This window comes from Cebus imitator, unplaced genomic scaffold (assembly GCF_001604975.1).
Source record: "Cebus imitator isolate Cc_AM_T3 unplaced genomic scaffold, Cebus_imitator-1.0 Scaffold111, whole genome shotgun sequence".
Lineage (NCBI taxonomy): Eukaryota > Metazoa > Chordata > Mammalia > Primates > Cebidae > Cebus > Cebus imitator.
The window spans coordinates 796,348-817,666 of NW_016107426.1; the positions used below are offsets into that span (position 1 = coordinate 796,348).

A 21,319-nucleotide genomic window follows, 5' to 3' on the forward strand; every position below is an offset into this window, starting at 1 on the left:
ATTTCTCCATACGTACAAACTTAGAAAAGCACCCTGTTTCTCTTGGTCTACCTGACTCACAGCGCTGTCACTGAGTATGGGGCTCTATGACAGCTGGCCTGACCAGGAAAAGGAACTGATCCAGGAGAAGGGGAGAGGAGGAAGGAGGGAAAGAATAAAGGATGAGTAAAGAAAAAGGAACTTTCCTGGCACAGAAGACCAGTTTGGGGACAATTCTTGCTTACCGTGCCAACAGTATCTACCTCAAGGAAATCAGAGGTGATACGAAAAGAACAGGACTAGAAATTATATTTACATATATACATATATATGTGTGTGCGTGTGTGTATTTTTTTTCTTTTCTTTCTTTTTTTTTTTTTTTTTTTTTTTTTTTTTTTTTTTTTTTTGAGACAGCGTCTTACTCTATAACCCAGACTGGAGTGCAGTGGTACAATCTCAGCTCATTGCAACTTCTTCCTCCTGAGATCAAGCTATCCTCCCACCCCAGCCTCTTGAGTAGCTGGGACTACAGGCACATGCCAGGTCATTTTTGTATTTTTTGTAGAGATGGGGTTTTGCCATGTTGCCCAGGCTGGTCTCAAACTCCAGGGCTCAAGCGATTATCCTATGTTGGCCTCCCAAAGTGCAGCGATTACGGGCATGAGCCACAGTGCCTGGCCAGGACTAGAAAGGGTTAGCACGGGAGAAAATTATCTTTGCCACCGAGGATGAGGGTGGAGAATTGGTGGTGGAACAGCTATTCTGTGGAAAATTGGGATGTTACAGGAATTTTTGATGTCTTGTCTTGATCTACACATAATATCTGGAGGCGTGGTAATCCAAAAAATGTTAAGAATAATTTGCTTTCCTCACAAGATTATGCCTGGCATGTGAGAAACAGGAAAATCTCTGGGAGAAATGGACTTTCGCTGTATGCCACGTGTCTCCGTATCTGGGTTACTAACGACAGGCATGCAAATACAATCACGTCCTTATCACAGACTCCACTTAGCGGAGGAGAGTGGCTGGCACTGCCTCATTCCTGCTATTTGGGAATCTCGCCATCTCCTGGGAGATTCTGACCCGCCCTGCTTTCCTGTGCCTCTTGCCCTTTGCACTGCAATTTTCTCGCTTGGAACGTACTTGCTTCCCCCCACCCTTGGCCTAGGAAGTGTTGTTTAATACTGTACAGGGTTATGGGTTAAACTGTGTCTCCCCAAAAGACACCGAAGTACCTAAGAATGTGACCTTAACTGGAAATAGGGTCATTGCAGATGTGATCAGTTAAGATGAGGCCACACCAGAGTAAGAGAAGGGTGGGCCCTCAGTCCTTATAAGAGGTGGCCATGTGAAGGCGGAGGAACACTGGGAGGGTAACATGTGACACTGGAGGCAGAGGCCAGAGGGATGCACCCACAAGCCAAGGAATGCTGAAGATGGCCGCAACTCTGAGAAGCCGGAGGAGGCCAGGAAGGGTCTTTCCCTACAGGTTTCGGTGGCAGCACGGCCCAACTGACACCTTGGTTTTAGACTTCCAGCCCCTGGAACTGAGAGACGGTAAATGTTTGTTGTCTGAAGCCACCCATTGTGTGGCTTAAACAGTTTATGACAGCCCCGGGAAACAAATACGGTGAGTCCATCAGAAGCCCCTGGATCAAAGAGCAGGAATGGAGTCCCCCCGCTATATGCTCCATGGCACCCTGGTGGATGCCTCAAACCACAAATAGCACTGAACCCTACAAATGCTATGGTTTTTTTCCAATATATACATACCTGTGATAAAGTTAAATTTATAAATTAGGCACAGTAAGAGACTAACAATAATGAAATCAAACAATTACAACAATAAGCTGTAATGAATGTTATTGGACTGTGGTCTGTCTCCCGCAAAATACAGTATGTCGTATTTTTGGACCCTGGTTGATCATGGGTAAGTGAAACTGCGGCAGGTGAAACCACGGAGAAGCTGTACACAGAAGCGCAGTCTCCTGCCCACTGAGTAGCTGGCCCTATCAGATTTTCTATGGGGGAACACGGCAACAGGCTTAACACTTTTTTTTTTTTGAGACAGTCTCACTCTGTCACCCACGCTGGACTGCAGTGGCAGGATCCTGGCTCACTACAACCTCTGCCCCACCCCCCAGGTCCAAGCAATTCTCATGCCTCAGCCTCCCAAGTGGCTGGGACTACAGGTGTGCACCACCACACCTGGCTAAACTTCCGTATTTTTTGGCAGAGACAGGGTTTTGCCATGTTGGCCAGGCTGGTCTCGAACTTCTGATCTCAGATGATCTGCCGGCCTTGGCCTCCCAAAGTGTTGGGATTACAGGCGTGAGCCACCGCGCCCAGCCCAGGCTTAACATTCAGTTCACCTAGGTCCACCACACCAGCTGAAGGAGCCTCAGAAGACGAAACAATGGGCTCCAGGTATAGAAGGAGTATTTCCACACACTCGCAGGCGGTGTACAGTAAGGCAGACCAGACCTTCCTCAGCAGGGAGCTCAATCAGGAATGGGAAAACATCCACCCTCATTAGAGAAGCCAGACGGTCCCAGGTCTGACCCACAGATGGAAATGAAAGCAAAGTTATGCATCCACTTAATCAAAAGGATTCAGTTAAGTGATTGGAAGAAAAGTGTCTGAACAGGAGGGCAGTTATTTTTAAGTCAGAACCCCTGCAGTCCTGATCTTGCCAAAGGTACATTTTCATCTTCGGTTCTTTATATTTTATTTTTAGCAATAGTCAACATGGACCACCGCTAAATGAAGCTAAGACTATCTCCCAAAGTGTGAGATGATGCCGCAATTCACTCTTGGTATAGCAGAAAACACTGTCCTGTCATCTGTGCTGGGTGCCTCACAGCAGCTTTATTCTTCTGAGCGGGAGATTTTGAGACTCACATACCTTCTTCTATCAGAAGCTAAAGGAAACTTTATTTTGAGGTATGCAGAAATATGGCCCGATTTTGGCTTTTCGTTGTTAAGAGTCAGATTAGTGGCAGGCACGGTGGCTCATGCCTGTAATCCCAACACTTTGGGAGGCTGAGGCGGGCAGATCACCTGAGGTCAGGAGTTTAAGACCAGCCTGGCCAACATGGCAAAATCCCATCTCTACAAAAAATACCAAAACTAGCCAGGCGCAGTGGTGTATATGCTTGTAATCCGAGCTACTGGGGAGGCTGAAGCAAGGGAATCCCCTGAACCCGGGAAGTGGTGGTTGTGGTGAGCAGAGATCGTGCCATTGCACTCCAGCCTGGGTGACAGAGCAAGCCTCCATCTCAAAAAAAAGAAAAAAAAAATTAATGAGCAGATCAAAAGGAGAGGGCACCTGAAGAAGAAATGAGAACACTGCTTCTTGTTAATGAATGGGCACCAGGCAGAAGTGCTCCAGGTAGACAAGGTACCCATCACTCACGGGGACCAAGACTCAAGAGACAGACCAGAGTGACAGCTAGGAACAGCCCACCGTCAGCCTAGCCAGACTCCAGACAGTCCTCAGGAGAAAAACACTCCAGTTGTGGGGCCAGGGCAGGGGCCAGGGCTGGGCTTTCTAGGTCCAGGAAGCACAGGGAGCTCTGGGAGAATGGGGGAAGCTAGGGCCATGAGACAGGGAGGCTAGCAAAAGTGTTTTAAGGCCTGGATGAGAAGGGGCCTCTCTTCTTGGAGCCAATCATGAGGGCAAAACAGTAGGAAGCTGCAGAAACACAGGCAGGAGAGCTCAAGCCCACAGACGGGTAAGGGAGGGCTGGGCTGCAGGTCCCGGAACAGACTGACCCTCTGGTTAATCTAGGAAGGGGTGTGGTCCCAAATTATCTGGTCTATGACTCAGCTGATATTTTTACGCAGAACAACTCAGAAATGTGTATCTTGTGACCTTCTGAGTTTTGTTGGTTTGATTTTGGTTTTACCTTGCTTCTCCTCTAAGAGTTCCTTTCAAGTTTTTTGCTGTTGTTGAGACAGAGTCTCATTCTGTTGCCCAGGCTGGAGTGCAATGATGCGATCGTGGCTCACTGCAACCTCCACCTCCTGGGTTCAAGCAATTCTCCTACCTCAGCCTCCCAGGAGCTGGGATTACAGGCACCCGCCACCATGCCTGGTTAATTTTTCTATTTTTGTAGAGATGGGGTTCCACCATGTTGGCCAGCCTGGTCTTGAACCCCTGACCTCAGGTGATCCACCCACCTTGGCCTCCCAAAGTGCTGGGATTAAAGATGTGAGCCACCATGCCCAGCCATCCTTTCAAGTTTTAATTGTTTGCAGGTATCTGAAGAAGAGGTACCCACTCTCGATACTGGTTAATGGTGCCGTGGTGTATAAGGCAGAGGCACAGTTTCCAGATTCAGAGTTTGTAGGAGGCAGCTAAGGAACAAGTTCATCTATCCTGCCTTTGCCTTGGGAAACTCATCATGGGCTTTCCATGTTCTAAGGAAAAGCAAAAGAATACCAGCTGGATGCGGTGGCTCACGCCTGTAATACCAGCACTTTGGGAGACCAAGGTGGGCAGATCACCTGAGGCCAGGAGTTCGAGACCAGCTGGCCAACATGGTGAAACCCTATCTCTACTAAAAATACAAAAATTAGCCAGACATGGTGGCCCACACCTGTGGTCCCAGCTACTCGGGAGGCTGAGGCACACAAATCACTTGAACCCAGGAGGCGGAGGTTGCAGTCAGCCGAAACTCCAGCCTGGGCGACACAGCAAGACTCTGTCTGAAAAAAAAAAAAAAAAAAAAAAAAAAGTACCTTAAGGAACCTTAGAGGATAAAAGGAAACCTTAGGGGAATAAAGGACAGCTCTGGCATTTAATGTTTCCTCAGTGTTTGAACCGAAATGATTTTCTCAGTTTACATAGCGGACTTCCTACGCTGCACTCGAAGCTCAGTAGCTACAAAGCCAGGACAGCAGTGCACCAACTACTGAGCTCTCCACAAAGCAGCCAACTTTCCTTTCTCCGAAGATAAATGGTCCCAATTCCGCTAAAGCTGCAGGTCCACGATGCTCTACCACACCAGCTGCATGTGCCCATGGTCAATTCTTTTTCTTTTAAAGTTTTAAATAATTTTAAAAAGTAAGAGTTCACTGCGTCTCACTATGTTGCCCAGGGTGGTCTCAAACTCCCGAGCTCCAGTGATCCTTCCACCTCGGTCTCCCAAAGTGACAGGATTATAGGCGTGTGACACCGTGCCCAGCCTCATGGCCAATTCTTAACCACCAACTCTAGAAGCCCCCAGTTCACAAACCCGAAAGACACGCTGTAAAGTTTTTAAATTAAAACGGGCTTTTTTGGTGGCAGCATTTTCACAAGACATCTCAAGTTTAACATGCTTTATTTCTTAATTCTCTTCCCACTGATGATTAAAAAAACAACAGTTCTTATAGCCAAAGCCAAATATTATAAGGCCAATTTTTTTGTTTTTCAAAGACGTTCCTGTGGCATCTAAAAATTGAGAGATTTATGAAAGAGCCAATTTGGCAACTTTTCCAATTTCTTGATTTTAGGCTTTCATTTTCAATAAATTCTAGTTTTCTTTTGAGACAGTCTCATTGTCATCAGGGCTGGAGTGCAGTGGCACGTTCTCGGCTCACTGCCACCTCTGCCTCTCAGGTTCAAGTGATTCTCTTGCCTCAGCCTCTCAAGTAGCTGGGACCACAGGCATGGACCACCATGCCTGGCTAATTTTTGTATTTCCAGTAAAGATGGGGTTTCGCCATGTTGGCCAGACTGGTCTCAAACTCCTGACCTCAGGTGATCCCTCCGCCTAGGCCTCCCAAAGTGCTGGGATTACAGGGATGAGTCACCACGCCCGGCCAATAAATTCTAATTATCTTCTGATATCGCTTGCCTGACCTTATTACCTCAATACCCAAAGGAAATGGTTTATTATCAACCACAGATGCAGTGTATGCTGTCCAGATTCAATTACAGTAATACCAAAATAAACCTATAGAGTGTTGACTCTTCACAGCATAGGTGAGAATTCTGCTGATACACTGCTATGGACTACAGGTTTGTGTGCCCCCAAAAGTCAATGTGGAAACACTGACCCAGCGTGATGGTATCTGGAGGTGGGGCCGTAAGGAAGTGATGAGGTTTAGATGAGATCATGAGGTTGGCGCCTCAAGAAGAGGAGAACACAAGAGCTCTCTCCTTTCGGCAGGCACACACCACAGCCACAAGCCGAGGAAAGGCCATGTGAGGACACAGCAAGCCAGCCATCTGCTAACCAGGAAGGTGGCCCTCAGCCGACACCCATCCTGGCCTTCCCAGCCTCCAGAACTGAGAGAACTCAATTTCTGTTGTTTAAGCCACCAGTCTATGGTATGTTGTTATATACAGCAGCCTGAGCAGACTAAGATATCTACAAAGTTCATCAAGTTCAAATGCCATTTCCCAAGGTGGAGGGGATAGTTTTAAAACAAGTCTGAACACTGCCTATGAGCATCTGAAATTAGGTTGGTGCCATTACTTTCAGAATAATTATTTTTAATAGAAAGGGACCCAAGTGATGGAAATCCACTGTTTTCAGGAGGCAGAAGTTTAAGGCTGAAAGCAGAATCAAGTAAGCTCAGGAAAGATAATGGGATGTTTTCTCCTTCGTTACTACTTTAACAGACCAAGAAGAGGGATTTTTATCTCTGATGTGCTGGCAGATTTCAGAAAGTGACATAATTCCAGAGTATCAGAGGTAGGGGAAGATATTAGAAAATGAAATACCATGAGTAGCCACAATGCCTGAAAGCCACCATTGGAACTGGAACTTTAGGCCAGGTGCAGTGGCTCATGCCTGTAATTCCAGCACTTTGGGAGGCAGAGGTGGGTGGATCACTTGAGCTCAGGAGTTCAAGACCAGCCTGGCTAACATGGTGAAACCCAGTCTCTACTAAAAATACAAAAATTAGCCCGGTGTAGGGGAGGGCACCTGTAATCCCAGCTACTCAGGAGGCTGAGGCAGTAGATCATTGAACCTGAGAGGTGGAGGTCGCTGTGAGCCAAGATCGTACCATTGCACTCCAGCCTGGGCGACACAGTAAGACTCCATCTCAAAAAACAAAACAAAAAAAAAACCAACTGTAACTTTTAGCCCACCTAGGAGAGATGACAGAATGGAGTGGGAGGCAGATGAGGATGCTGGTGATGAGGCTGATGACAGCAGCTCCGTTTACTAGACGCTTACCATTTGCCAGGCCCTGTGCTTATATGATTTACATGAATTTATTCACCCTCCACAGCAACAGGTCTTTAAAGCATCCCCATCTTAGGAGTGAGGAAACAGGCACAGGACTGGTTAAATAACGCGTCTGAAGTCACAGAGCAGAGCTCTGAGCCCAGATCTCTGCGCTCCTGGCGCTGTGCTGCAGGCCTCCCTGCCCGCTTTAGTCAATGAAGCCGCTTGTGCCGTAGTGCTGCCTCTCACTTCCGTACCAGCAAGCACCGTGGTGCGGTGGAGAAAGCACTGGACCAGAGATGGTGAGCTCGAGGCCCCAGGGGGCAGCGTTGGCACCTCCAGGCCTCACACACCCACCCAGCCTCTAAGTGAGGCGCAAGGCAGACAAGTGCTCGGGTCCTCACCTGACAGTGCCACTGAACAGCACCGGCTCCTGAGGAATGATGGAGAGCTTGCTTCGGAGGTCGGCGAGGCCAATGTCATTGATTCTCACTCCATCAATCTTGATGCAGCCTCCAGATAACTCCACCAGACGGAAGAGGGCCATCCCCAGCGAGGACTTCCCTGATGAGGCAGAAATCACGAGAGAGAGAAGCTGTTAGCAAATTCTGTGAGGACAACGGGGGTTGGCCTCAGGGCAACGCCAGCTACTTTTCTATTTCTATTCAGTTGTTATTTCAACTGATTAACTCAGATAATGTATAAAATGATAGAACAAAGTGATTAATTTTCCTGAGCTACCAAGCAGACACCTTCAAATCACACAGCTTCAGCCTGAGAAGGAGGGAAAGGGACCATTCCATTTTCATAAGAGCAAAACAGAAAAGAGGCCTCCTGGTCACCTCAGGAACAGGTACACAGAGCTTAATGCCTTTTTTTTCCCCCCGAGGCGGAGTTTCGCTCTTGTTGCGAAGGCTGGAGTACAATGGTGTGATCTTGGCTCTCTGCAACCTCTGCCTCCCGGGTTCAAGTGATTCTCTTGCCTCAGCATCCCAAGTACCTGGGATTACAGGCATGTACCACCACACCTGGTTTATTTTGTATTTTTTTTTTTTTTTTTTTTGAGACGGAGTTTCACTCATGTTACCCAGGCTGGAGTGCAATGGCGTGACCTTGGCTCACCACAACCTCCGCCTCCTGGGTTCAGGCAATTCTCCTGCCTCAGCCTCCTGAGTAGCTGGGATTACAGGCATGCACCACCATGCCCAGCTAATTTTTTGTATTTTTAGTAGAGACGGGGTTTCACCATGTTGACCAGGATGGTCTTGATCTCTTGACCTTGTGATCCACCCGCCTTGGCCTCCCAAAGTGCTGGGATTACAGGCTTGAGCCACCACGCCCGGCCCTATTTTGTATTTTTAATAGAGATGGTGTTTCACCATGTTGGTGAGGCTGGTCTCAAACTCCCGACCTCAGGTGATCCATCCACCTCGACCTGCAGAAGTGCTGGGATTATAGGCATGAGCCACCGTGCCTGGCCAGCTTAACTTCTTAGGCAAAGTCAGGAGAACAGAGATATTACAGCAAGCAGCTGAGGGGCAGACCAGAGGATGCCCCATCCCCTTATTGCAGCTGAGACAGACACTAAGGCAAGGCCTCCTGTAGCCACAGCAGCAGTTGGGGAATAAGAAGTTCCAGGGAAAAATAAACACATGGGAAGGAGGTTTTGCCTGGAGTCAGTGAGTGGCTGTCAGTGGTTCTATCATGATAGGACACTATGGCAGAGAAGCAGGTTTGGGGTCAGTGTTATTAGAGTGATCAGAACAGGTTAACTGAATCTTCATTTGAAAAGTTTACATAGGTAATACGAGACGACATTATCAATTTCCCATAATCTCACTTCTATCATTTGGGGCACACTTCCTCAGAGTTGAGATCATATCAGAAATACAATACTGCAATTGCGTTTTTCACTCAACATTGTATTGGCTGGGCATGGTGGATGTAGTTTATGTAAAACTTACAATAATGTTGTGTCCTATGTCTTAGTGCTGACACTTTACTGCTACCTCAGACGATTTCCTTGGAAAGAATCTTAGAAGTGAAATTAGTAAGTCAAAGGATTCAAGCATTTAAAAGGCGCTCTCTCTATAGTGCCAAAAAGAAAAGAAGTTTGCCATCGTCCTGTCTACCTTTCTGCAACTTGCTTCCATGGTTTAGATTCAGAACTACAGGGTTTTAGTGTCGGGTCACTTTTCCTTGGCTGAGCGCTTGGTTCCTGACCTTCCCACCCTTCTCCTGCCGCTATGCCATGAAAGACCTCTCGTGAGGGCCTCATCGAGATCACCACGACGCTCTCTTCAAGCACTCATGGAGAGCACAAACAGCCTGCTCTGCTCCAGTGGCTACACCAACCCCACTGTTGGGATCTGTCCCCTGGGCATACCTCTGACAGCCTAATGGGAAATGAAAAACATCCATAAAACCTGGAAGAAGTAACACCCAGGAAACGTGAAGAAGCTGTATTTGGAGAGTGTATTAGTGTCCTCTTCCTAATACAGGAATCCTCACATACCAGAAACGAGTTAGGAAAGCTGGTTCGTCCAGCAGGATGGTTCTCCTCCTAGAAATGAATGACACCATGCTGGTGGGTGCAGTGATTCACACCTGTAATCCCAGCACTTTGGGAGGCCAAGGTGGGTAGATCACTTGAGGCCAGCAGTTTGAGACCAGCCTGGCAAACATGGCAAAACCCTGTCTCACTAAAAAAAAATTTAAAAAATTAGCTGTGCGTGGTGGCGTATGCCTGTAATCCCAGCTACTCCAGAGCCGAGATCACACCACAGCACTCTAGCCTGGGTGACAGAGCTAAACTCTGTCTCAAAAAAAAAAAAAGAGAGAGAGAAATGAATGAGTCTGTTCAGGGTTGGGGGACTCAGTTACTGGCCCCTTTCCCAGATAGAAACAGTGGAGGGAGACACTCCCTCTGGGCCGACGCAGTGCCTGAAGAGCTAAGCTAAGGAAGGAATGGTGCCCAAAGCAATGGGTCAAGTCGTTCCGCTTTAACAAAAGGTGCCTAGGTCTGGACCTCCTGGGCTCGAAGACTTGAGTCCTCCGAATCTAACTACCTTTGCCCTGATGGAATGTGCTGGTAAGGAAGGCAGTGAAGTCCGCATGGTGCTGCCCTTGACTGACATGACCACAGCAGTTTCCAAGGACCAGAGTGTAAATCAAGTTTTTCTATTTTGAGATTCACTCTTGTTGCCCAGGCTGGAGTGCAGTGGCATGATCTCGGCTCACTGCAACCTCTGCCTCCTGGGTTCAAGAGATTCTCCTGCCTCAGCTCCCGAGTAGCTGGAATTACAGGCGCCCACCACGCCTGACTACTTTTTTGTATTTTTAGTAGAGATGGGGTTTCACCATGTTGGCCAGGCTGGTCTTGAACTCCTGATCTCAGGTGATCCACACACCTCGGCTTCCCAGAGTGCTGGGATTACAGGTGGGAGCCACTGAGCCCAGCCCTATTTGCTTTTTCTTGTTTATTTCTCTTCTGTCACTAACTACTGTTAATGAAGTCGTGGTGCCTGTTTTGGCCTGTCTCACCTGTGCTAAAGGGAAATCACAGGAAGGGACACTGGTCAGCTTTCAGGGGAGCTGTGTACCCCTGGGACCATGCAGCAGAGGCACTCGAGGGAAAGAACAGTAGAAAGCTTTGGGGACAGCCACCCTGCTTGGCTGAAGATTCCCTTCCAGCATGAAGGACCTGGGGCAGTGTCTCGTCTTGACTTCCCTCAAACAGAAAGCAGGAAATGGCTTTTTCCTTTTCTTCCTTACAGAGTTCTTTAAAATAAACTGGCCAGAAAAGAGGTGTTTTTTTGTGTGTGTTTGTTTTAATGGCAAAGAAAAAAACCTAAAAGAGTTTTGATGCCAAAGAAGCATGGAGCCTGGAAAGCTAATGAAAACGGAATCAAAGATAGCTCTTATGCGAGACAGTAAAAGAAGACAGTAAAAAGTTCCCTCTTTGAAATGCTATTCAGGAACAAAAGTGATAAAGAAGTAAATTACTCAAGTTCTGACCCTAGAAATCTAAAGGATCTACAGTTACACATCTCTTTTTTTTTTTGAGATGGAGTCTCACTGTCACCCAGGTTGGAGTGCAATGGCATGATCTCAGCTCACTGCAACCTCCACCTCCAGGGTTCAAGTGATCTCTTGCCTCAGCCTCCTGAGCAGCTGGGATTACAGGCGCCCGCCACCACGCGCAGCTCATTTTGTCTTTCAGTAGAGACGGGGTTTCACCATGTTATTCAGGCTGGTGTCAAACTCCTCAGGTGATCCACCCATCTTGGCCTCCAAAAGTGCAGGGATTACAGGCATGAGCCACTGCGCCTAGCCTACTGATAGTTTTAAGAGAAGGCCAGGAAAGAGCGTGTGTCAACGACCACATTTTTGTACACATTACTAGAGGAAGCCTAACACGCTAGCTACCAAAATGTGACCAGTGCTTCTCTCTGGGTAGCAGCACTGTGGGTGCTGCTCCTCTTTCTTACTCTGGTGTGTGCCTGTGTTCTGCATTGAGAATGTGCACATTTATGACTGGGAAAAGCACTTAATGACATCAAAGCAGGCTCAAAAATAAGCCTAGAAAATTGGTTTTAGTGGGGGCTGAGACCCTAATCACTTATCAAACAAATGAGGATCTGGTTGAAAGGGATGAACGTGATATTCATAAACTGCTACACTCCAATGGATTCAAAGAAGGCTCTGCACATCCTTACCTGATCCTGTCCGCCCCACAATGCCGATCTTCTCCTTAGGTTTGATCGTGAAGGATACTTTCTTTAGGACGAGAGGGAGGTTTTCTCGGTACCTCATCTCTGCATTCTCAAAGGTCACCTCTCCCTCCTGGGGCCAGTCAGGGGAGGGAGCCTTGTTTTTAATTCTGGCAGGTGCTTCCAAGGAGAGAGTCTGGGGAGAAGGAAGTGGTTGGTTCAGACTGATCACAGATTCTTGGGGAGCTGCAGGCTTTGTCACAGAGAAATAAAATCAGGGCAACACAGTAGCCACACAGAGGTAGCTGCCACCCTGTCACCTTGCTCACAGTGGCTATTAAGTGTAGCGGCTCTTAGCAGCAGCTTGGGGACGGAAGTGGTGTACAGGCTACCCTCCGTCTCAGGGAATCCTTCCACAAAGCCGCCTTGGGGGCCAAGGGAAAATCGACACAGGCAGACATGAGGCCTTCCACCACAGCAGTTTTTACTGAAATTCTTTGACAGGATTCTACCATTTGATAGCCACTGGCCTAAACCCAAAGGAAGAAAACCAGTATTTACTGAGCATCTAATTGGATCCTGGCATTCTGGCATATCTGGGTCAATCCAGGAGACACAGACCCTAATTCTAATTTTGCCACCGTGTGACCTGGACAGATCACTTCTCTCTGCATCTTTGTTTCTTATCTGCAAATTGTGGAGAGTGGATTAGATGATATTGAAAATCTATTCCAGCTCTAAAATACTGTGATATAACTTCTTGGGTAATTTTTGTCATCAACAATCATATTTCTTAATCTTTTTTTTTTTTTTTTTTGAGACAGAGTCTCGCTCTGTCACCCAGACTGGAGTGCAGTGGCACAATCTTAGCTCACTGTAACCTCTAACTCCTGGGTTCAAGTAATTCTTCTCCCTCAACCTCCCAAGTAGCTGGGACTACAGGCACACACCACCATGCCCAGCTAATTTTTGTATTTTTAGTAGAGACGGGGTTACAACACGTTGGCCAGGCTGGTCTCAAACTCCTGACCTTGTGATCCGCCCACCTTGGCCTCTCAAAGTGCTGGGATTACAGGCGTGAGCCACTGCACCCAGCCATCTCTTGATCATTTAAAACTCTCTGGCAATTGGCCATGGAGTATACAGCCTTATAGGTGAAGTAAAGGCCAAAGACCGGGTGGCTGAGCCTTAAGTCTAAAACACCAGGCTGGAAGGACTCTGTGTTGGGACAGTCCCTGGGAAAGGCAGGCCTCTGAAATGTGACCGGTTTTAGCAGAGTCCACTTTGTACCACCACTGACTGTAATCCTGACTTCTCCAGCACGAGGCTCTCACCAACCATCACATTAACTCAAACACTGCACACCCATATGTACACACACGGGTCCACCTACATACCAGGACAGTGTGCAAAGAGGCTAATTTCTAAACATTAAATATGAGCTGGCCAGGCACGGTGGCTCACGCCTGTAATCCCAGCACTTAGGGAAGCCAAGGTGGGTGGATCACCAGAGGTTGGGAGTTTGAGACCAGCCTGACCAACATGGAGAAACCCCATCTCTACTAAAAAATACAAAATCAGCCGGGCATTGTGGCACATGTCTGTAATCCCAGCTACTTGGGAGGCTGAGGCAGGAGAATCGCTTGAACCCAGGAGGTAGAGGTTGTGGTGAGCCAAGATAGCTCCATTGCACTCCAGCCTGGGCAACAAGAGCAAAACTCCGTTTAAAAAAAAAAAAAAAGAGCTATTACTAGACACTCTGGGAGGCCACCTGCCATCCTTTCTGAGAATAAGAAAGCTATTCATTTGTAAGCTTTTTGTAAGAAATATTTCTACCACTGGCTGGGCATGGTGGCTCATGAGGTCAAGAGATCGAGATCATCCCGGCCAACATGGTGAAATCCCATCTCAACTAAAAATACAAAAATTAGCTGGGCGTGGTAGCGCTCGCCAGTAGTCCCAGCTACTCAGGAGGCTGAGACAAGAGAATCACTTGAACCCGGGAGGTAGAGTTTAAAGTGAGCCGAGACTGCGCCACGGCATTCCAGCCTGGCAACAGAGTGAGACTCTATCTCAAAAAAAAAAGAGAAAGAAAGAGTCTACCACTAATGAGGCTCACTGTCAAAACAAACCAGTGAAATACATCTCTACTAGAAAATCCAGTTTACATACACTCAGTTCCCAACTGAAAGAGTAATTTTTCAGGCCAGACACTGTGGCTCATGTCTATAATCCCAATATTTTGGGAGGTGGAAGCAGAGGCAGACTGCTTGAGCCCAGGAGTTTGAGACCAGCCTGGGCAACAAGGTGAAACTCATTTCTACAAAAAATACAAAAATTAGCCGGGCCTAGTGGCGCATGCCTGTAGTCCCAGCTACGTCGGGGGCTGAGGTGGGAGGATCACTTGAACCTGGGAGATTGAGGCTGCACTGAGCCGTATTTGTGCCACTGCACTCAAGCCTGGGTGACAAAATGAGATCCTCTCTCAAAAGAAGAAAAAGAAAAAAAAGTTAACTTTTCAAAACTGTTTCAAAGTCAAGTGTTGAGAACTCAATATATTCTTCACATATAAACAATGACACAGATGCTTGTAAAGTATCACAACAGTTCGATAAAATAGATAACTCTCAAGAATTGAATTTAATTTAAGAATCCTAACTATTCACGATGCTGCTTCTTTATAAGCAAATTTGTCCAATCTGTGGCCCTCAGGCTACATGCAGCCCAGGACAGCTCTGGATGTGGCCCAACACAAATTCATAAACTTTCTTAACACATTATGAGATTTTTTTTGCAATTTTTTATTTTAGCTCATCAGCTATCGTTAGTATTCTATTTCACGTCTTGGGCCACACGTCAAATTCTTCCAGTGTGGCCCTGGGAAGCCAAATGATTGGACACCTCTTGAATTGGTTTGGCTCTGTGTCCCCACCCAAATCTCGCCTTGAATTGTATAATAATCCCCATGTGTCAGGGGAGGGGCCTAGTGGGAGATGGCTGAATCAGGGGGTGGACTTCCCCTGTGCTGTTCTGAGAGTGAGTGAGTTCTCGTGAGATCTGGTTGTTTGAAAGTGTGGGGCACTTCACCTTCTCTCTCTCTCCTGCTCTCTTCCACAGGAAGATGTGCTTGTTTCCCCTTCATTTTACGCTATGACTGTGCTTCCTGAGGCCTCCCAGCCATGCTTCCTGTACAGCCTGTGGAACTGCGAGTCAATTAAACCTCTTTTCTTTATAAATTACCCAGTCTCAGGTAGTTCTTTACAGCAGTGTGAAAACGGTCTAATACACCCCTGTAGGAAATTGCTTTAAGAGTTCCAATTAGGACAGCAGCAAGATGCCTGCCACCCATGGCAAGATGGAAGGGGCTCCTAAGGAAAGGTGGGAAGAGCTGGATACTCTCAGTATCAGTTAAATTCACTCGTCTGTAAGCTGGGAGAGGAGTTTAGAATTAGCTATGGAGCTTTTCAAATCACAGGAGCCTGGGTCCCACCCCAATCCACTGCAACAGAATCTCCAGAGATGAGGCCACATTTGTCTTGCCAAAAGCTCAACAGGGTTTAATCCCTGATTAAGAACAATTGGACTATGGTAAGAATTGAAACAATGCATGGTTTCAAACAGTGCAGGAAAATGCTGCATCAGTCAGGCTGAACTGACGAGATTCTGAACATTCTGGCAATTAGCCAATGAAGTTCTCAACTCAACATAATTTACAAATACACTTAGAAATGCTTATAGTAATCTCTTCCCCATTCCAAGCACGGTGGAGAGATTCTGTGGGATTACACAGGCAGAGAACACAAGCCTCCTCCTTGCATACCCAGCTGAGGCAGCAAAGGGTAAACTGACTCCAAGGAGTCATCTCACGGTGAAAGGCCTACAGCAGTCTGACCTTAATGTAGTGATTGATCCTCTCCACCGAGGTGAATCGAGCTTCTGTCTCAGATGCCAGTCTGACCGTAAACTGGAACAGCCCTGTTAACTGATAATGGAAAGCAACAATCAAAGAGATGGCTCATTATCAATACACGCCAGGCCAGTGCTGGAGAACTTCCTTCATCTAGAGGACCACTAAGAACTGGGCAGACGCAGCAGCTGGTCGTCTGGACCTGGTTATTCTTAGCTTTTAAGACAAGCCTGTCACTCCCTCATCAACCGCAACGCTCAGTGAAAGCAGGCAGTATCGTGGCGCTGCTGGGGCTACTTTCTTGTACCCAAAGCCTTTCTATTCATCTTTACATTTCCAATTTGCACGCATCTGCAGCTGATTCACTTCTGGACTTCCTACTGGTATGTGAGCTTGTTTGTGGGAGTTAAAACAAATGGAGATATTAAACTCCATTGTTCCATAGTAAGAATGCTTCCAGGAAAGTCAAATCAGCTATATAATGCTGGGAAATGAGTGAACCTGGAGCCCAGGTGCTCCACAGACTGCAGATTCCCCAACCAATTGTCAAGTAAATTGCAAAATGTGGATGGACATCTTGGGGTGTCTGTGAAGACACATATCTCTGGGGTTCCTTCACTTATTTTTATCTTTTCAATACAGAAAAATGGCAAACATACAAGAGTAGGAAGAGTAGCATAATGAACTCCCAGGCACCAAAACTCCACTGTGAAAATGATCAATTACAGTCAATACTGTTTCATCTGCATTCCTTTCCATTCCTACCCCACCCCCCTATTATTTGGAAGCAAATCCCAGATAGCTTATCATTTCACCCACAAATATTTCAGTTTGTATCTCTCTAAAATATAGACTCCTTGAAAACATACCTCAATACCATTATTTTAGAGGGTCATAATTACTCAGTACCTTAAAATAGCTAGTTAGCGCTCCAGTTCTCAAAAGTTCTTTAAGCTATTTGAAGACCTCAATCATCCCTAGGGGCCAGAAGGGTTTATATATGTAACAGTGTGGGGAAAATCAGGGCCCAGAAAAGAAAATGCACATAAGAAGTATGCTGAGTCTATTATATTTCTTAGAAGACTAGGAAGAGGCCAGAGATGAGATGGTGGTGAACACAGAAGCTCACAATTAAGAAACCATTTTCAAGGTCATCCTTCTTTTTGAGGAAAATCGCATCTATTTCTTACACGCACGGCAGAGTTTAATTCCTTTATTCCTGGACTCCACACCTACCTCTCTCCTACCCCGACCCGCCCCAGTCAAATCCAGATTGTTACTGTCAAAGCAGACCAGGAGCAGCTCTAGGGGTCCAGAGGTAAAATAACGGCTCAGGGTGGAGCCCCCCAAGTCATACCTCTTCTATGTCCGCACAGGAAGGACACAAACAAGCAATGACGCTCCCATCCCAGGCACTGACCTGGACAGCATAAGAGATGGCGAGACCCGCATACGCTGGGGGAATCTGCCCGTGCATGAGAACGATCATCAGCCCCGTGGTGGTGATGAGGGCGATGCTGATGAGGTCCAGCCGCACAGCCAGCCACCGCATCGCACACGTGAACAAGAAGAAAGGAGCTTGGTTGTCATCCAGCAGCTCCTGGTACCTGTGAGAAAGACCACACCCAATGGGCAAAGAAAGTACCACACAACCCTGCGCATGGTCAAAGCTTCACTGAACCACGGGACGGAGGGCCAATGTTTAACTACTTCCTGTTTCTGACTGAGAGAATGCCGTGGAAACTCCAGGAGGTTATTCTAGGAATTCTGGAGGCATTCTAGGCTGCATGCATAGAAGGACATTAAGTTTTTATAATCTTACTCTTAAAAAAAAAAAAAGCTATTAAAGATGTTAGGGAAGAACATCTACCTTAGCATAGAGCAAGCATGGGAAATAAAGAGGCTTCTGTTAAACTACAAAAATACCTTAGGTCAGAGGGTATTTTCTGAAAGAAAGAAAGAATGCAAACAGCAGAAATGGTTCAAGACCAGGGAAAAGAAATTCAGAGTGAATATGGGAATATCGCAAGTGTGCGCACACCCCGTCACTGCAGAATGGCACCTGTTCCCCAGCTATGGAGTCAAGCACCAGGAGAAGTGAGCTAAACCACAGCAAAGGACTCAGCACCTTCGCCGCTGCTGAAGGAGCACGGCACGGCTATCAGTAGGAGTCCCAGAGAGCAGACCAGACCCCTCTGAAGGCTCAGTGCACCATGCACCACTAGAACTCCAGAGCAGAAGTTTTGCTGGGCAGATGTGCTTTGCTTTGAAAAATCACTTTTCCTCTTTACAATAAAATATGTACTCTTTAGAGAAAATTTAGAAAATGCAATAAAAATAGGAAAATGTAAAAGTCCAGTAATCTCATTACCCCGTTAAGACCAGAGTTAATATTCTGCTGTATTTGCTCTCAGTGGTTTTCCTCATTGCACCTACATTTACTGTGTGTGGGGATCCATCTGTACGTATTCAGTACATTTCAATTCGTCTTTCTGCTTAAAGTTTAGGAATTATTTTTTTTAAGTCACCTAACGTTTTGAAAATAATTTTTTCTAAACTTTCTTTTCTTTTCTATCTTTTTGTTTGAGATGGAGTTTCGCTCTTGTTGCCCTGGAGTGGGAAATGAGGCTGCAGTGCAACGGCATGATCTTGGCTCACCACAACCTCCGCCTCCCGGGTTCAAGTGATTCTCCTGCCTCAGCTTCCTGAATGGCCGCGCCACCATGCCCGGCTAATTTCTGTATTTTTAGTAGAGACAGGGTTTCTCTATGTTGGTCAGGTTGGTCTCGAACTCCCGACCTCAGGTGATCCGCCTGCCTCTGCCTCCCAAAGTGCTGGGATTACAGGCAGCCACCATGCCCGGTCTTTTTCTAAACTTTCTAAATTTTCTCTCTAAAAATAATTACCTAACTTTTGCAATAGGCAACATATATACAGAATAGAAAATTTAAAAGTTACAAAAGGTTTACCTTGAAAAGTCAAGTCTGTCTCCCTCCCATCTTTCAGTTACCCAGTTCTCCCTTCCAGTGGCAACTAACAGGGTTTTTTAAAATCCTTTCAGAAATATTCTGAATTTTCATTTTTATTTTTTGAGATGGAGTCTCGCTCTTGTCACCCAGGCTGGAGTGCAGTGGCGCAATCTAGCCTCACTGCAACCTCTGCATCCCTGGGTGAGATTCTCCTGCCTCAGCCTCCCGAGTAGCTGGGATTACAGGCGCGCACCACCGCGTCTGGTTTATTTTTTTGTTTTTTTGGTAGAGACAGGTTTTCACCATGTTGGCCAGGCTGTTCTCGAACTCCTGACCTCAGGTGATCTACCTGCCTCAGCCTCCCAAAGTACTGGGATTACAGGCATGACCCACTGTGCCCAGCCTGATGTTCTAAATGTTATACATACAAACACATACTCAAAGGTAGCATATAATATATTAATACACACATCTATACCCTGCTCTCTCACTAATAGACGCTGGAGATCATTCCCTATCAGTACCTATGGAGCTGCCTCATTCTGTTTAAGGATCACATGGTACTCTATGGATAGACCATAGCTTATTCAGCCTGTCCTATATTGAAGAATATTATAAGTTAGTTCCAATGTCTTATTAATACAAATCTTCACAATGACAATGTACGTTAAGTTTCACAAAGAAACAATATTTGATGCTTAAATAAAATCTACTCAAATGTCAATAGCTACCTTTTACTATTTAAAAGAAAAGGCAAAGCTCCATCAAATATAGCTTTTCAGGACCAAAGGCTAATAGACTCCAGATCTGTGGGGTTTTTTCTTTGTATTTTGTTTTAAGATGGGATCCACTATACTGCCCAGGCTGGACTTGAACACCTGGGCTCAAGCCAACCTCCCACCTCAGCCTCCTGAGTAGCTGGGACTACAGGCACATGATGCTGCATGCGCCCAAATCTGTATTTTTGTTTTCTCATTTGCTCAGAAAGAAGTCCTGCCAAGCAACTGGATTTTAATCAGAGATAATTCCATTAAATAAATCATGAATACTCTTGGTAATGAGCTTTATAATCCATGTCTCTGATCTTGAAGAGCCTCCCAGACCCATATCAAATGCTGACTCCCCTTTGAGGCCTCTGGCCCCCACCAGGACAAACCTGTGCAGAAACTCCTGCCCTTTATTGTAGGCGTGGATAGTGGCAAGGCCCTGTATGCTGGACGTGATGTGAGAGAGGAAAGGTGACTGTGTGATATTGTCCAGACGCTTCAGCTCCCGAATCAGGACCCTGGAGAGAGAATGAGCTCCGTGTCACAGCAGCCGCCCAGCCACTCAGGCTTCTCCTTGGCCCCAGCAGACACCAACACTTCCTATTTACCTGGAGACAATGTGCAGAACTGAGAAGAGGATGACGAGGGGCCCCACTGCCACGAGAAACCACGGGAAGACTCCTGCAATCATTCCCACGCAGAAGAACACCAGGATAACATTCTGGATGAACATCTCGGCCTGGAACGGCAGGCGCACGTCAACTGCGGAAACCAGTAAAGGAGCAAGTGTCAGACTGTGGGGAAAATGGCGCTGAAAATTTAAAAAAACAAAAAGAGGTTCCACAACATCCCTATCTGAAGTTTGTGATGTTGTCTTTAAACATTCTGAGCAAAGAAAAATTTAGAAACCTGAATGCTTGGATTTTTTTTTTTTGTCTCAAGAAAATCCTTACTCCACTCCCTTTCCTTGGTTTACTTCCTGCCCCACTCATTTAAACATTTTCCCCCTTTAAAAGTAATATATGCTTATTTTAAAATGTTTGGAATTGCTTTCTATGACAGTGTATTCCTGCTTGAAAAAAAAATGTTTGGAAAATAAATATGTGAAGAAGAAAACAAAAACTATATTCTTACCAATACCAGTGAACTGCCATTAACAGTCAAGACATTTTCTGTTGTGCAAACTTTTTTTTTTTGAGACAGTTTCATTCTGTCCCCCAGGCTGGGTGCAGTGGCACGATCTCAGCTCACTGCAACCTCCACCTCCCCGGTTCAAGTGATCCTCCTGCCTCAGCCTCCCAAGTAGCTGGGATTACAGGCGTGTGCCACCGCATCCAGCTAATTTTTTGTACTTTTAGTAGAGACGGGGGTTTCACGGTGTTAGCAAGATGGTCTCAATCTCCTGACCTCATGATCTGCCCGCCTCAGCCTCCTGAGGTGCTGGGATTACAGGTATGAGCCACCACGCCCAGTCATTGTGCAAAATGTTTAAACATGAACAAAGGTTAAAGGAAGAGAACGTTACCAACTTTCATCTCTTTTTGGGTGTCTCCCCACCCCACCTCTTTTTCCTTGTGGCTAAAATATTTTCATGCAAATTCCAGACATGTTGATATTATTTATTTATTTTTCTTTTTTCCATTCGTGGGCGTGTGTGCATGTGTGTTCAGCAGCAATGGGAAGACGTTATGCATCAGTTCGAGTTTCAGGGGTAGTTCTGATTCCTTGTTACCTCTGGCCATGGCTTTCCAATGGCCTGTCAATGCTTGAAACAAAGTCCTTTTATGAAGGCAGCCACAGTGCAGCAATTAAAACCATT

General features: G+C 46.4%; 1 protein-coding gene across 5 annotated transcripts in view; it reads right to left on the bottom strand.

Annotated features, from left to right (window-relative positions):
* The window catches only part of ABCC5 (ATP binding cassette subfamily C member 5), a 94,172-nt gene that overhangs the window by 7,889 nt on the left and 64,964 nt on the right, over positions 1 to 21,319 (bottom strand). For all 5 annotated transcript variants that reach the window (XM_017538308.2, XM_017538312.2, XM_017538310.2 and 2 more), the window contains 6 exons: positions 20,109 to 20,262; positions 19,890 to 20,018; positions 17,185 to 17,371; positions 15,750 to 15,839; positions 11,864 to 12,053; positions 7,550 to 7,709 (listed from right to left, as the gene is read on the bottom strand). In XM_017538308.2, the coding sequence (XP_017393797.1) occupies positions 7,550 to 7,709; positions 11,864 to 12,053; positions 15,750 to 15,839; positions 17,185 to 17,371; positions 19,890 to 20,018; positions 20,109 to 20,262 (910 nt within the window). The remainder of the gene's footprint in view (positions 1 to 7,549; positions 7,710 to 11,863; positions 12,054 to 15,749; positions 15,840 to 17,184; positions 17,372 to 19,889; positions 20,019 to 20,108; positions 20,263 to 21,319) is intronic.